Raw genomic sequence first — 11402 nt, forward strand, 5'->3', positions numbered from 1 at the left:
AAAAAAAAAAAAAAAAAAAAAAAAAAAAAAAAAAAAAAAAAAAAAAAAAGAGATTGGGAGAGTACTTAGGTTGTAACCGTGTGTGTGCCTACTGTCTTCATCATCAGCAGTACCCGCACGAAGTCACGGATTATTTGGTTCGTTCTCTTTTGTTTTCATGTGAAGATTTCTCCCTACTACTTTTATTTCCTGTTGATTTTTATTTCCTGTGGATTTTTGGTGTTTTCTTCTTCAATCTTTTGGTTTGTGTACAAAAGAGGTTGGCTTTTCTGTTTTGGTAGGTGAGTGGGATGGGAATCAAATGAAGATTTGAAGTAATCCATTCTACAACAGCTTTTAAATCGACACGTAAACCCACTCCATGCAGTGAACCCACATGGCATCACTTTGACCAAGTCAACAGGGTAACTCTAAAAAAATTGTGGGTGTGTACTCTTGCATATGTATCTGTGTTACAAGTACAAATTTTGATGACAATAAGCAAAAGAGTAGGAGTAGGATTAGGATAAAATTGTGCATTCATTTGGGATTTGGATATCTTATGGAGTAATGAGTATATATATTGAATGAAGAGTGAAACAGAGTCTTCCTCTCCCGTTCTTTCATCCGTTTAATATAGGCCTAGGAGTGAGACACTAAAAGCTGCCCCTAAATACCACAAGGTCCCATTGATCGTGCTCGTACTCCGTAGCTTAAACAAATTTCACCGAAATCAAGAAATACTCAAGGTTCACGGACTGGGAGAGGACATGCCAAAATTATCTGCCTTAGGATGGACGAGAACTTAACAGATAGTCATAAACCACTTTTCTTTTCGCTAAGGTCTGACTGAGACTCTTGAGCGTTGAATAGGAAAGAAAAGAGGAAGAAACTTGTTTTCTTGGATTGTGTTTGAGTGATTGCTGCTTCTACCACTCCATCACCATGGGATTCAGTCTAAGAAACCACACTTCTTTACCAACAAACATGTCCGGAGTTGTTATACCGGAAGATGATAAAAAACGAGTTGCTGGAAGATCCAGGCGTCCAATTCATATCACAGTCATGTTCAACGTAATGTCCTCTTCCTCTGTAATCTTCTTGGATTGATGCATGCTTTTAAGTTATTGCATCTGTGTACTTGCTTACTTGGGCTATTCGATTGTTAATCCAGGGTGATAACTCTGATATAGTTTGCTTCAGAATGAAGCGCGATTCCCCTCTGAGTAAGCTCATCGATGCTTACGGTGAAATTACCGGTAGATACAACCACTACACGGTCAATTTCTTATATGATGGTATTCGGATCAGACCAGAGAGTACCCCTCATCAAGTAATTTCTTGTTTATCTTATTATTATGATTGTCTTCAATTATTTTTTATATATTGAGATGTTTATTTTGGTATATATATGGCTGCAGCTTGGAATAGAAGATGGAGATGAAATTGATGTTTTTCTGGTTCAGTAATGATTCAAGGACTGATTTTAGCCTTTTAGGTGTGCTTTAGAAATGGTTCTAAGTTAAGCAAAAAAATGTGGAATTTTAGATGTGTCCAGCAAAACTTGTTTTTGATTAATAGTTAAAGAAATAGGATGATCAGACTAGCTGCTATTTGACATTTGTTTCTATAAGTTTGAACCACTGAGTCTCAGGATTCTCTTTACAATTGCTAGATTCATCATCAGCACATAAGCATTCATTACTCAAAACTACAGAAGATTTTGAAAGGTCGTAATCCAAGCAAAGCGATCGCCCTTCTTTATCAGTGGTGGCTAAACGTATATTGGAATCTGCAATCACCTTCCAAACACTTGAACAGTCATCCGAAACTGTCACAGGAAGGCCATTTCCTTCAACCTTCAAACATTTTGAGGTGCCTGTCAATTTTACTTGAGTTTGGTTACCAGCATAGCTCCAATGACTCCGATTCAAACAATCACTAGCTTGAGTATTGCTGCTATTCTTATCATCTACGAGTAAACAATGGCCGCTTAGCGGGTGATATATAATCTGATCCCTTGGCAAGTTTGATCTTGGATCTGCATGACACACATGAAAAACTGGTTAGTTGGTTATACAAATCAAGAATGCAAAGCGAAATGAGTCGCGGTTGAAACATACCTTGTAATATATCTTCAATGAGCCTGTATCTTTCTCTGAACTTGGGGTTTCTAGGCTGATCCCAATTTTTATCCAGAACACCATAAGTTTCGTCAAAATTAGCTACATCGTTCTTTATGTAATAACTTCCTTGCAATGCCCACATTGCCCAATCTAAATCCTTTTCGGATGCATAAGCAAGAAAACAACTTAAAAACCGATTATCCCCATCATTCAGGCCTCGCTGGTCTACACCAAATTCACTCAAAAATAGAGGAATTGGATTCTTTCCTAGCGTAACAAACTCGAGTTTATCATCAAACTCTTTCATTGTAATTGCACATATTTGATCTGGTGTCTTATTCACCCAGTCTTTCCTTCGCCCGTCGGTGAACGCGTACCAGTGGCCCTCGTAGACCAACTTGTTACCAAAATTGGTGCGTAGAGTTACGTTTCTTAAGAAGCTCAAATCTGTATCATAACCCAATCCTGAAATGATAACTAGTAGTTTTGGGTTCAGTTTGTGGATTGTTTCTCCACCCAGACGGACATATCGGTACCAAACATCTTTGTTTTGGTGAGGCCCTCGTAGTTCATTCCTCATGCTCATAGCCACAACCTGTATGAGAAAAAATCAAACAAGTATCAGTAAATATACATGTTGTTTCCCAAGGCGCATGACTTAATATACATGTAAATGGTATGTAGTCAAAGGCGAGCGAGGCGCCCACCAAGGCGCCCAAGGCGATATGTCTCGCCTCGCGCCTCAAACTACATAGATCAGAACTTCAAAATCATTACACCATCAGAATAATAAATGCTAAGGTTTTTAAAAATGATGAACAACAGACCTGAGGTTTACCCTTGAACCGATTCGCCACGATAGCTAAACCCTGTAGCCATTCTTTTGGATCAAAAAACTTATCTCCGAAAAATCCATTATCATCACCGTCACCACAACACCATTGTGGCTTACTAACATGATTATCCAAGATCACCATGATTCCCTGCTTACCTAGCTCATCAACAACTACTTCATAAGCTTCAAGTACTGTTAACTTCAACAGACCAGGGTTGTTCAAAGCTATCCCAGCTTTAGCTTCCAAGAGTCCTAACCGTTTGAATGATTCATCAACAGTAAGATTTCCATTAGATGGTTTTGTGAACATATAAGTTGCCCACGTGAATCGAACACAATTGAAACCTAATGAAGACATTGATTTCACTATGTCTGGTAATGGTTTCTTATCGAGTCCTTCTGCCAACATGGTTTGCATGTGAGACGCCCAGTTTACACATCGAAGCTTAACGCGATCGCCTGTTGGTGCATCCACTACCCATCTCCCATTAGTTGAGAGTGGTAATGAATAAGAAACAGATGCAGAAAAGAAAAATAAAGATACTAAAAGAAGAAGTATTTTCAAGAATTTCACCATCGTTTTTTCTGAGTTTCTTCTTGTTAAGATAGCTAGAGAAACAAGAAAAACTATCTATATATATAAGGATGGGGGAGAAATGAATTGGTGTGTTTGAATAGTTCTACGAAAATGAGGAAAACTTCCTATTAGTTATCGGATCCTGTTTTACAGCTAAAAATCTTATATATCCAGGGATTTACTCACCAAGATAAACCTCCAAGAGCATTCATAGCTTATCTGGTTTTACCTAAGAACTGCTGTATAAGTCAAACAATAATCGTAACTTATTAATGTGCTGTAGAGTAAACTAACTCCTAATTCAGTTTCGTCATAACTATAGAGAGGTTGGCTTTCTGCTGTGGAAGACCTGAAGTAATCTAAAACTGCTTTTAAATGAACACGTATACTCCTCATGCAAACATGCACTCACTTTGACCAGGTAAACAGTGTGACTTGATTGGTTATTTTTCACGGCGCACTTTTGTTTCTTTCTTTTTTCAGCGGGGAAAAATCCTGTGAAGGAAATGAACGATCAGATTTTACTGACTCGGGAATTTTGGATAAGAAATTGGTACTAAAGTGCTTCCTTTATCCAAAATTGGTAAAGTCCATCCCATTTCCTCTCTCACCCGGAATTTTCTCCAGAGATATTAGATCATTTTGTTCTTTTCTTGTATACAAAGCATGGTGCACTTCAGATTATTTTCTTGTGGAGTATGCCTGATACGGTCAACCTTACTAACAAGGATATAAATCGAACTAAAAAAAAGTACTTTATCGTATATGAATTTGGGTACCCGACCCAACAAGCTAGTATGCCCCATTGATTAGCAGACATGGATACGACCCTTTATCTTTTAATATATGGGGAAAAATATATATTCGGAGGGAGAAGGGCGAAGGTGTGGAATTTAGTTCGTTTACTGCATTTTGGATTCTGGGGAAGAAAAGAGTTTTCACCATCTTAGGGTTCTCGTCACAAAAATATCAAAAAAGAAATATCCTTTGGTATAAAAAAACAACAGTTTCATGGAGTTGTATGTCACAAAGATATCTTTAAGCACAGCAGTGTTAATTAAATTTTGTTGAATAAAAACATTGTTTTCCTTGTATATCTATAAATGATCCTACGTGGCTGCGCCTCACTTTTATGTCTTTCTTTTCAGAAAACAGTGGTTCTATATGAACCATTGAAGAAAATTTAAAGCAAAACCACTTCTCACGGAATATTTCTTTTTAATTTTATTAGTGGGTCCCAGTAGAACCCGCCCCTCGGGAGACTATAGAGGTGGATTTATGAGAGACGGTTTATTTTGTTATTTTTCTCTCGGTTTGTTGAGAGTTTTCGTTTCAAAAATAACATAAAAATGATTCATTAATTCTTAAGAAATGCATTGTATTTGGATTAAAAAAAAAGAATCATATTATTGGGGCCGTAAGGGATGGGACTTTGGGGCTTAAATTATTAAGTGGAACCCAAATGTTATAGGGGAGATTAGATTTAAGTAAAAGTTCAAAAATACCTTCAACTATTTTAGCTTATTTCCATTCTACCCTTCCATTAACTAATTAATCTAATCAAGCAAAAAACGGAAAAATCATTAATTCATCTAACATTTTTTCTTCTTTTTCTTCTTCTCAAATCAAACAAAACCGTGAATTTTTTTATTTTTTTTTCAAAATCAAACAAAATCTTGAATTTTATTAAGATTTTACTCTCAATATGACAAGATCAAGACGATTTGGATTATCATAGACTTGTTATGATTCTATTGTATATAAATACATTGAACCAAAACTTGAAGATTGAAGATTAGGCGAATGAATCTGTCTAAACACATTTAAATTCTCCAGAATGGTACATATTCAAAAACACACCATTTAGTTTGCCTTTAAATTGGTTTAAAAGGTAAGATTGAAGAATTTATGGTTTAGAAAAACTGGTTCTGGGTGAATTACGGCTAGGAATTCTTTTCGACCTAGACGTAAACGTGTAGAAACGGTTGGGACTCAAAGAACTCCCAACCGTAAAATATCGATCACGGTTGGGAAAATTCTCCTGTATCTGTAAAAAACAAGGAAATTATTCAAATTCGGGTGGGAATTCCGAACCGTAACACGAGGTTCCCAGCCGTTATATTAATTTCCCAGCCGTATTGGGCTATGTCGGTTGGGTTCGGAAGTTTTCCCAGCCGTCGATTTACAAACGGATGGGTTTCCCAACCGTAATTGTATGAATGAATGTTTATTTGGTCTTATATAATTGTGTCATCTTTGGTCTTATATAATTGTGTCATTTTTGGGAACCAAGGAAGGGGAAAACCATACATTTTTCAGTGAAACGAAAAGGAATACATATTTCATATAATAAGTTTTCATTACATTGCAAACATGGGTCTTAATAATAGTGGAAGAAGTTACCGTAGATACTTTATTCCAAGACATGATAGCAAGCCTGAAGTTCAAACCTCTTTCCATGAACATCCTCATATTCAGCTTCGGCCATCTCGCACTGAAAAAACAAAAAAAAAAACAATTTCTTTTAAATCGGTTTTACGTAAAATAATTTTGATGGACCAATTATTGACAAACTCACTCTTTGTGCACGTGGCATATTGAGATTGTTTTCCTTTATGGCTTCTATTTCGTCTTTGAAGGCTTCTCACTGTGGAAAGATCTGCTCGAATCTTTTCTTAATGAGTTTCATCGATCTTCCATTACGATTTCCGTCTAATGCCACAAAAACAATTCGCACACGGTTCTAAAAAGCCTCTGAGGTTTCATCTATGAAAATGAGTGCATCTTCGAAATGCTTTGATACCGTCAACCACGCTCTGACGATTGCAACATCTTCTTCAGTGGTGTAGGGAATCAACATGTTTCTTCCTTTTTTTGCTACAATTGTGAGAGAGAGAGATAGAAAGGGAGTGTGTTTTGTGTGAAAATTTTGATTGGTGAAGGGTCATTTTATAGCAAAAAATGACCCAACGGATAGTTTTTTCAACCGTTCCTCAAGAAACACAACGCATTAACTCAATGTAGTTCCGATCAAAAAAAAAAACTCAATACAGTTGGAGCATTACGGCCAGGAAACATATAATCTTCTGGCCGATATTAAGTATTTATGGCTTGGAATTTCTACTCTTCCCGGTCGTTTACGTGGTTTACGTCTTGGTTGTTTCATGTTTTCAGGCCGTAAATTTAAACCTTCCCGGAACATCCTAGTCGTTTTTAATGTTGGAGATCTCTTTCTTATATGATGATAAAAGGATCAAACCAGAGCATACCCATCATCAAGTAATTTTTTCTTTGACTTATTATTAGTATTATTATCACAAATAGTATTGTCATCAAAAAAATATTTTTTTTTTTGATGTATTTATTTGGTATGTACACGAGTGCCTTGCAGCTTGGAATAGAAGATGGGGATAAAATTGAAGCCTTTCTAACCTTCTCTGGCGGTGAAAATGGAAGAAGCCTCAAAATGTGAAGAGGATGCAAAGAACGGTATATAAATGTTGGGACTGGTTTTAGGTGTAATCTAAGGGAAAAATGTGGAGTTGAAGATAGATCTTTACTTCAACATATCTTCTTGTCTGGTAGTTTTTTTTGTTTATTATTCTATTTCATCTCCTATGTAGAATCTGAAGTGTCCAACTTTAGACTAGTGTAAGGACCCTCAAGCTCGCCAATGCTATTAGACTAGTCAAGAGACAATTTAGACGATAATAACTCGATTAGTTTAACACGAATTTTAATTAATAGGAATTAATCTAATAATGACCTAGATACGAAACTAGCACCGTTGAATAGGTCTCGAAAAGTTATGCGGAATGGACCATTTAAAAGCGTCAATCGGGTAATGGATGAAGGAGATATCATTGGATAGAGATGAAGGGAAAAATAGTATTTTTTCTTTGGACCGACCCTGACTACCCATATCAATTTGGAGGGTGCATTTATCGTTTGTCGTCGGTCTTATCATCACCCATCGAGAAGATAAAATCTTATTCTTTCTTTTCTATTTTTCTTATCTTTTTCTTTCTTCCTCTTTCTTCTTCGTTTCTTCTCTGTTCTTATTTCTTTTCTTCTCTGTTTCATCCCCCGGTAGAGATTTGAGATCGTGAGAGTTATGGAAGTATCAAGGAGTGACTGTTACTAGTGAGGTTGATATTAATTTGTTATGAGAAAAAGAAGGAACGAAGTCTAGAGAGAATCAGAAAGTTAGGGTTTCTGGATTTGAAGTTTGATTTGTATAGATTGATGATGATGATTTCGAGTTGATAATGGTTGAATATCGAAATAGTTGGGGGTGTATTGGTGATATGAAGTTGTCCTGATGAAGAATCAAAAATTAAAAGGTAATTTAGGGTTTTGTTAATTTGAATTGGTCTTGAGTAAAATTGATGAATCTTAGATGGGTTAGCTTGAATTAAGTAGAACTGGTTGTGGGAAGTTTTAATTATGATTTGATTGTGAAAGTGAGAAATCTCATATTATGGTTCCTCATGTTCTTCCCCAATTTTGAAATAAGTGTTCCTGGTTTTGAATTGAAGTTTGTATGGAGTATTGTTCTTTTGGATGGTTGATAGTGGTGTTGGGAACTGGAAAATGATTGTGTTGTTAAACTGGAGTTGAGTGCTTTAAAATAGGATGTGTTTTGGTTTGAGTGAATCTGTAATTAGGAATTAAGTTGAAGAATGTTATGGAAGCAGAGAATAATAGTTCAGAAAGAACTGTAGTTGCGCTGTGATGGTTGTGGTTGTTTGTTAGTGTTGAATGGGGTTTGCACTGGTGAAGTACAAACTCTGGATTTGAGTTTATGAATGCAAACTTGGACTGCCAAGAGTGTTAATCATGTTACTCTGAACTAAATTGGATGCTAGTGCAAAATGTTATGAGTTGTGGTGGTGTTGTCGAGATTGCAGGGGATATCAATGGCTGTTGGAGGTTGGGTGTTGGTGTTGTATAAGTAGTTGTTATTGCATAACTGGAGTTGGAGGTGGAAGTAGTAATGAAGTTATGATTGGTCTGTGGTGTTATGATTTGTTGGGGGCTGAAATGATTGGAATTGAGTCACGACTGGTGTTGATGCTGATGGTGGTGTGTATCTGTTATGCAATTATGACTTGAGCAGTAGTGTTTAACTCAGTGTGTTGAGATGAGATGTTTTGGGTACTGAACTAGAATGGCAATGGGAGATGAATTTGAGTTGCAATTAGAGCAACATAGGAGTTGGTTATAAGTCTTAGATTTTGTATATGCTGGTTAGATGTGTAAGTTGAAGAAGAGTGTAATGTTGTTATGGAAGGGATCTTAGTGGAAGCCTGCAAATGCAAATCAAGGTAATATTAAAATACAATTGTATTGATCTATAAAATTTTGTTTAATTGAAAGTTTGTATATTGATCAAATGAATAGAAATAAGTTGATAGTGAAACTGTAGTTACACTAGAGTGTTTGCCTGTTAGTCATCCTAGTCAGTCTAGCTGATTCACCTGAATCAGTCTTAGTGACGGAGTTAACCCCGTTGACCGTTAGAGACCGTTAGTTGTTTAATGGACTGGACCTTAGTTAATGGGTTTTTAGTAGACTTGGGCTTAGGAATAATCATTCTTAATTAGACATGTTGGACCCTTTATGGTCCGATTAACCTTTGGATTCTTCTACAAAGTTATAGATGTTCACAAGACTTATCTAATGGACTATAAAACAAACCTAATTCAATTAGTAAACCTTAGCTATGCTAAAGTTAGAGAATAAAGAAGTGTAGAAACATAAATGGGCTTAGAACCATTAGATAGTTCACTAAACTTATAACTAGATAATTGTATGAGATTATGTTATGAGCCTTGTGTGAGCCTTTTGGCTAAATTCTTAGAGTTATTGTGTGATTAACAGTTAGTCTATATTAACAATAATCGATTCAAAGGATGAATCGGTAGATTGTGGATTTCGAGGTAGGCGTGGCTTGTCATCAAAAGAGGTGGGAATACTTTTAACTCTTTTGAAACCATTGTTTGTTTCTTTCACAAAAGTTTATGTTTAACAAACTCATGCATTGTTTGTTCGTGCATTTTATGCATTGTTTAGTTTGTGTTATGATTGTTATGTTGATTCTTTGAATCTTTCCATGAATTAGAAAGGGCTTGTAATGTTTGTCGTCATTATGAATTGTTATAAGAAGTGAGAATTTCCACGTGTGGTATATAGGATACGCTCCTTCATTTATATCTACATGGATTCAGTTTTTATGCTTATTAGGTGTGGAACAACCAGGCATCAATATAGCTATGTAGGTGTGGAAAAACCCGGCATCACTAATTTATATTGTTTGAAGAAGGAGTTTGTTCATATACATGTTTGTGCATTTCCAGTGACTTAGTCACTTTGATGTTTGGGAAAACATGTATTGTTTTCCAAATCTTGCTCATGATTTCTTTAAAGTTAAATGTTATTCCTGCTGGGCACCCCTTCTAGGGATGATGTGCTCATCCTTTCCGACTTTCAGGTTCAGAGACAGACCAGTGTTGCGCAGCGAAAGCTTCGAGGAGTTGACTCCGTTAATTAGTTAAATATTGCTATGTTTATTATGTTGTATATTCTATTTGTAAACCAAATGACTATTGTATATGTATCACTTGAGAGTAGTTGTTGTATATATATTTCAGAGAGGGGATAGTTTTTGGGTTAAGTTTTGTAGCAGATTTCTTATTGAATGCTTAAGTATATGATTTAGATTCTTAGTGTCTCTGTATTTAGTTAATCTCTTGGATTAGTTAACTGTTAGGTTCGGGGGCGCTACAGCTAGTTTGATATTGCTGTGAATTTTAGAAAAGCACTCTGTTGTGCTATGCGTTGTTGTGCTGTGTTGTGGAAATAAATTGACATGGCGTTTGGTAAACTATAATTTAAAAAGCACTGTGCAATTAACAAACTGTTCTGTTTGGTAAACTGGTATTTAAAAGTGTTGGTGATGTAGTTAATAACGAAAATAGACATATTTCAAAAATTAGTTTTAAATACAATTTTATTATAATAAATTATATTTATAATTTACTATATTTAATAAAATATATGTAATATTTATTTTAATATTTATTTAAATTTTCTTAATTAAAGTCACCTTTGAGGGATGTTATTGAAAATAAACGAAGGGTTATTTGTACAGAATTTGTTGGTAGTCTAGCCACCAACTGGGCTTTTTTTTTAATTATTTTATTATTTAATAAAAAAAAATTATGATTATGATTTGCTTAGAAAATATCATTATTTTAATATTTATTAAATTTCTTATTATTTTAAATAATAATTTTAAATATTATTAATTTATATATTTACGATTTGTTAATTATATTCATAAATAAGATAGTTTTATTCAAACTACATAGTTCTTAGCTGGTAGTCGAGCAACAAGCTGAACACCAACTCCTTTTTGAATAGCAACACCCAATCTATGAATAATAAAACTACCTAGACCACTATCAGTGTCATGACTGACTGAACAATTGTTCAGACGCTTGAAAAAACAAATAGTATCCTCACTAAGTTCCCCTAAGGTAGTAAAAGCTAAAACATCCAAACCATAACCATGTGAGGTACACTCATCCAAATATTTAAAACTTTTACACGAAATCCCTAGGAGATGGCCTGGCCTGGGACGAAAGAACGAACACCATCACCAGTAAAGGGTGAGATCCTTGTGACATCCATACATACATATTGGTCATTTTCCCAATTGAGAAAAAGGATATCCGCTGGACGTAAATCCTTGTTACTATCTGTCATAAGACCCAAATTCACCTCCTTGCGTGCATGGACACCAGCTTTGAAACAAATATTCGCAATTACATCACGTACTAAGTCATGGCGGAAATTTAGTCCAACATCATTAGCACAGTGA

At 35.4% G+C, this 11402-nt stretch overlaps 2 protein-coding genes and 1 long non-coding RNA gene across 3 annotated transcripts; 2 read left to right on the forward strand and 1 right to left on the reverse strand.

Moving 5' to 3' along the window:
- Window positions 1-35: 35 nt before the first annotated feature.
- LOC113303794 (putative small ubiquitin-related modifier 7) lies at window positions 36-1599 on the forward strand. The gene is made up of 3 exons (XM_026552875.1): window positions 36-1053; window positions 1154-1312; window positions 1401-1599. Exons 1-3 carry the CDS (start codon window positions 925-927, stop codon window positions 1446-1448), a joined length of 336 nt encoding a protein of 111 aa, XP_026408660.1. The 5' UTR covers window positions 36-924; the 3' UTR covers window positions 1449-1599.
- On the reverse strand, window positions 1569-3528 carry LOC113303793 (glycosyl hydrolase 5 family protein-like). The gene is made up of 3 exons (XM_026552874.1): window positions 2933-3528; window positions 2103-2700; window positions 1569-2020 (listed from the first exon to the last, which is right to left on the reverse strand). The coding sequence occupies exons 1-3, from the start codon at window positions 3515-3517 to the stop codon at window positions 1590-1592; spliced, it is 1614 nt and encodes a 537-aa protein (XP_026408659.1). The 5' UTR covers window positions 3518-3528; the 3' UTR covers window positions 1569-1589.
- Window positions 3529-7530: 4002 nt separating this feature from the next.
- LOC113304706 lies at window positions 7531-10245 on the forward strand. The gene is made up of 2 exons (XR_003338339.1): window positions 7531-8844; window positions 10011-10245. It is a non-coding gene; the product is annotated as an uncharacterized LOC113304706 (long non-coding RNA).
- The last annotated feature ends 1157 nt before the right edge of the window (window positions 10246-11402 follow it).

This window comes from Papaver somniferum, chromosome 8 (genome assembly GCF_003573695.1).
Source record: "Papaver somniferum cultivar HN1 chromosome 8, ASM357369v1, whole genome shotgun sequence".
Taxonomy (NCBI): Eukaryota; Viridiplantae; Streptophyta; class Magnoliopsida; order Ranunculales; family Papaveraceae; genus Papaver; species Papaver somniferum.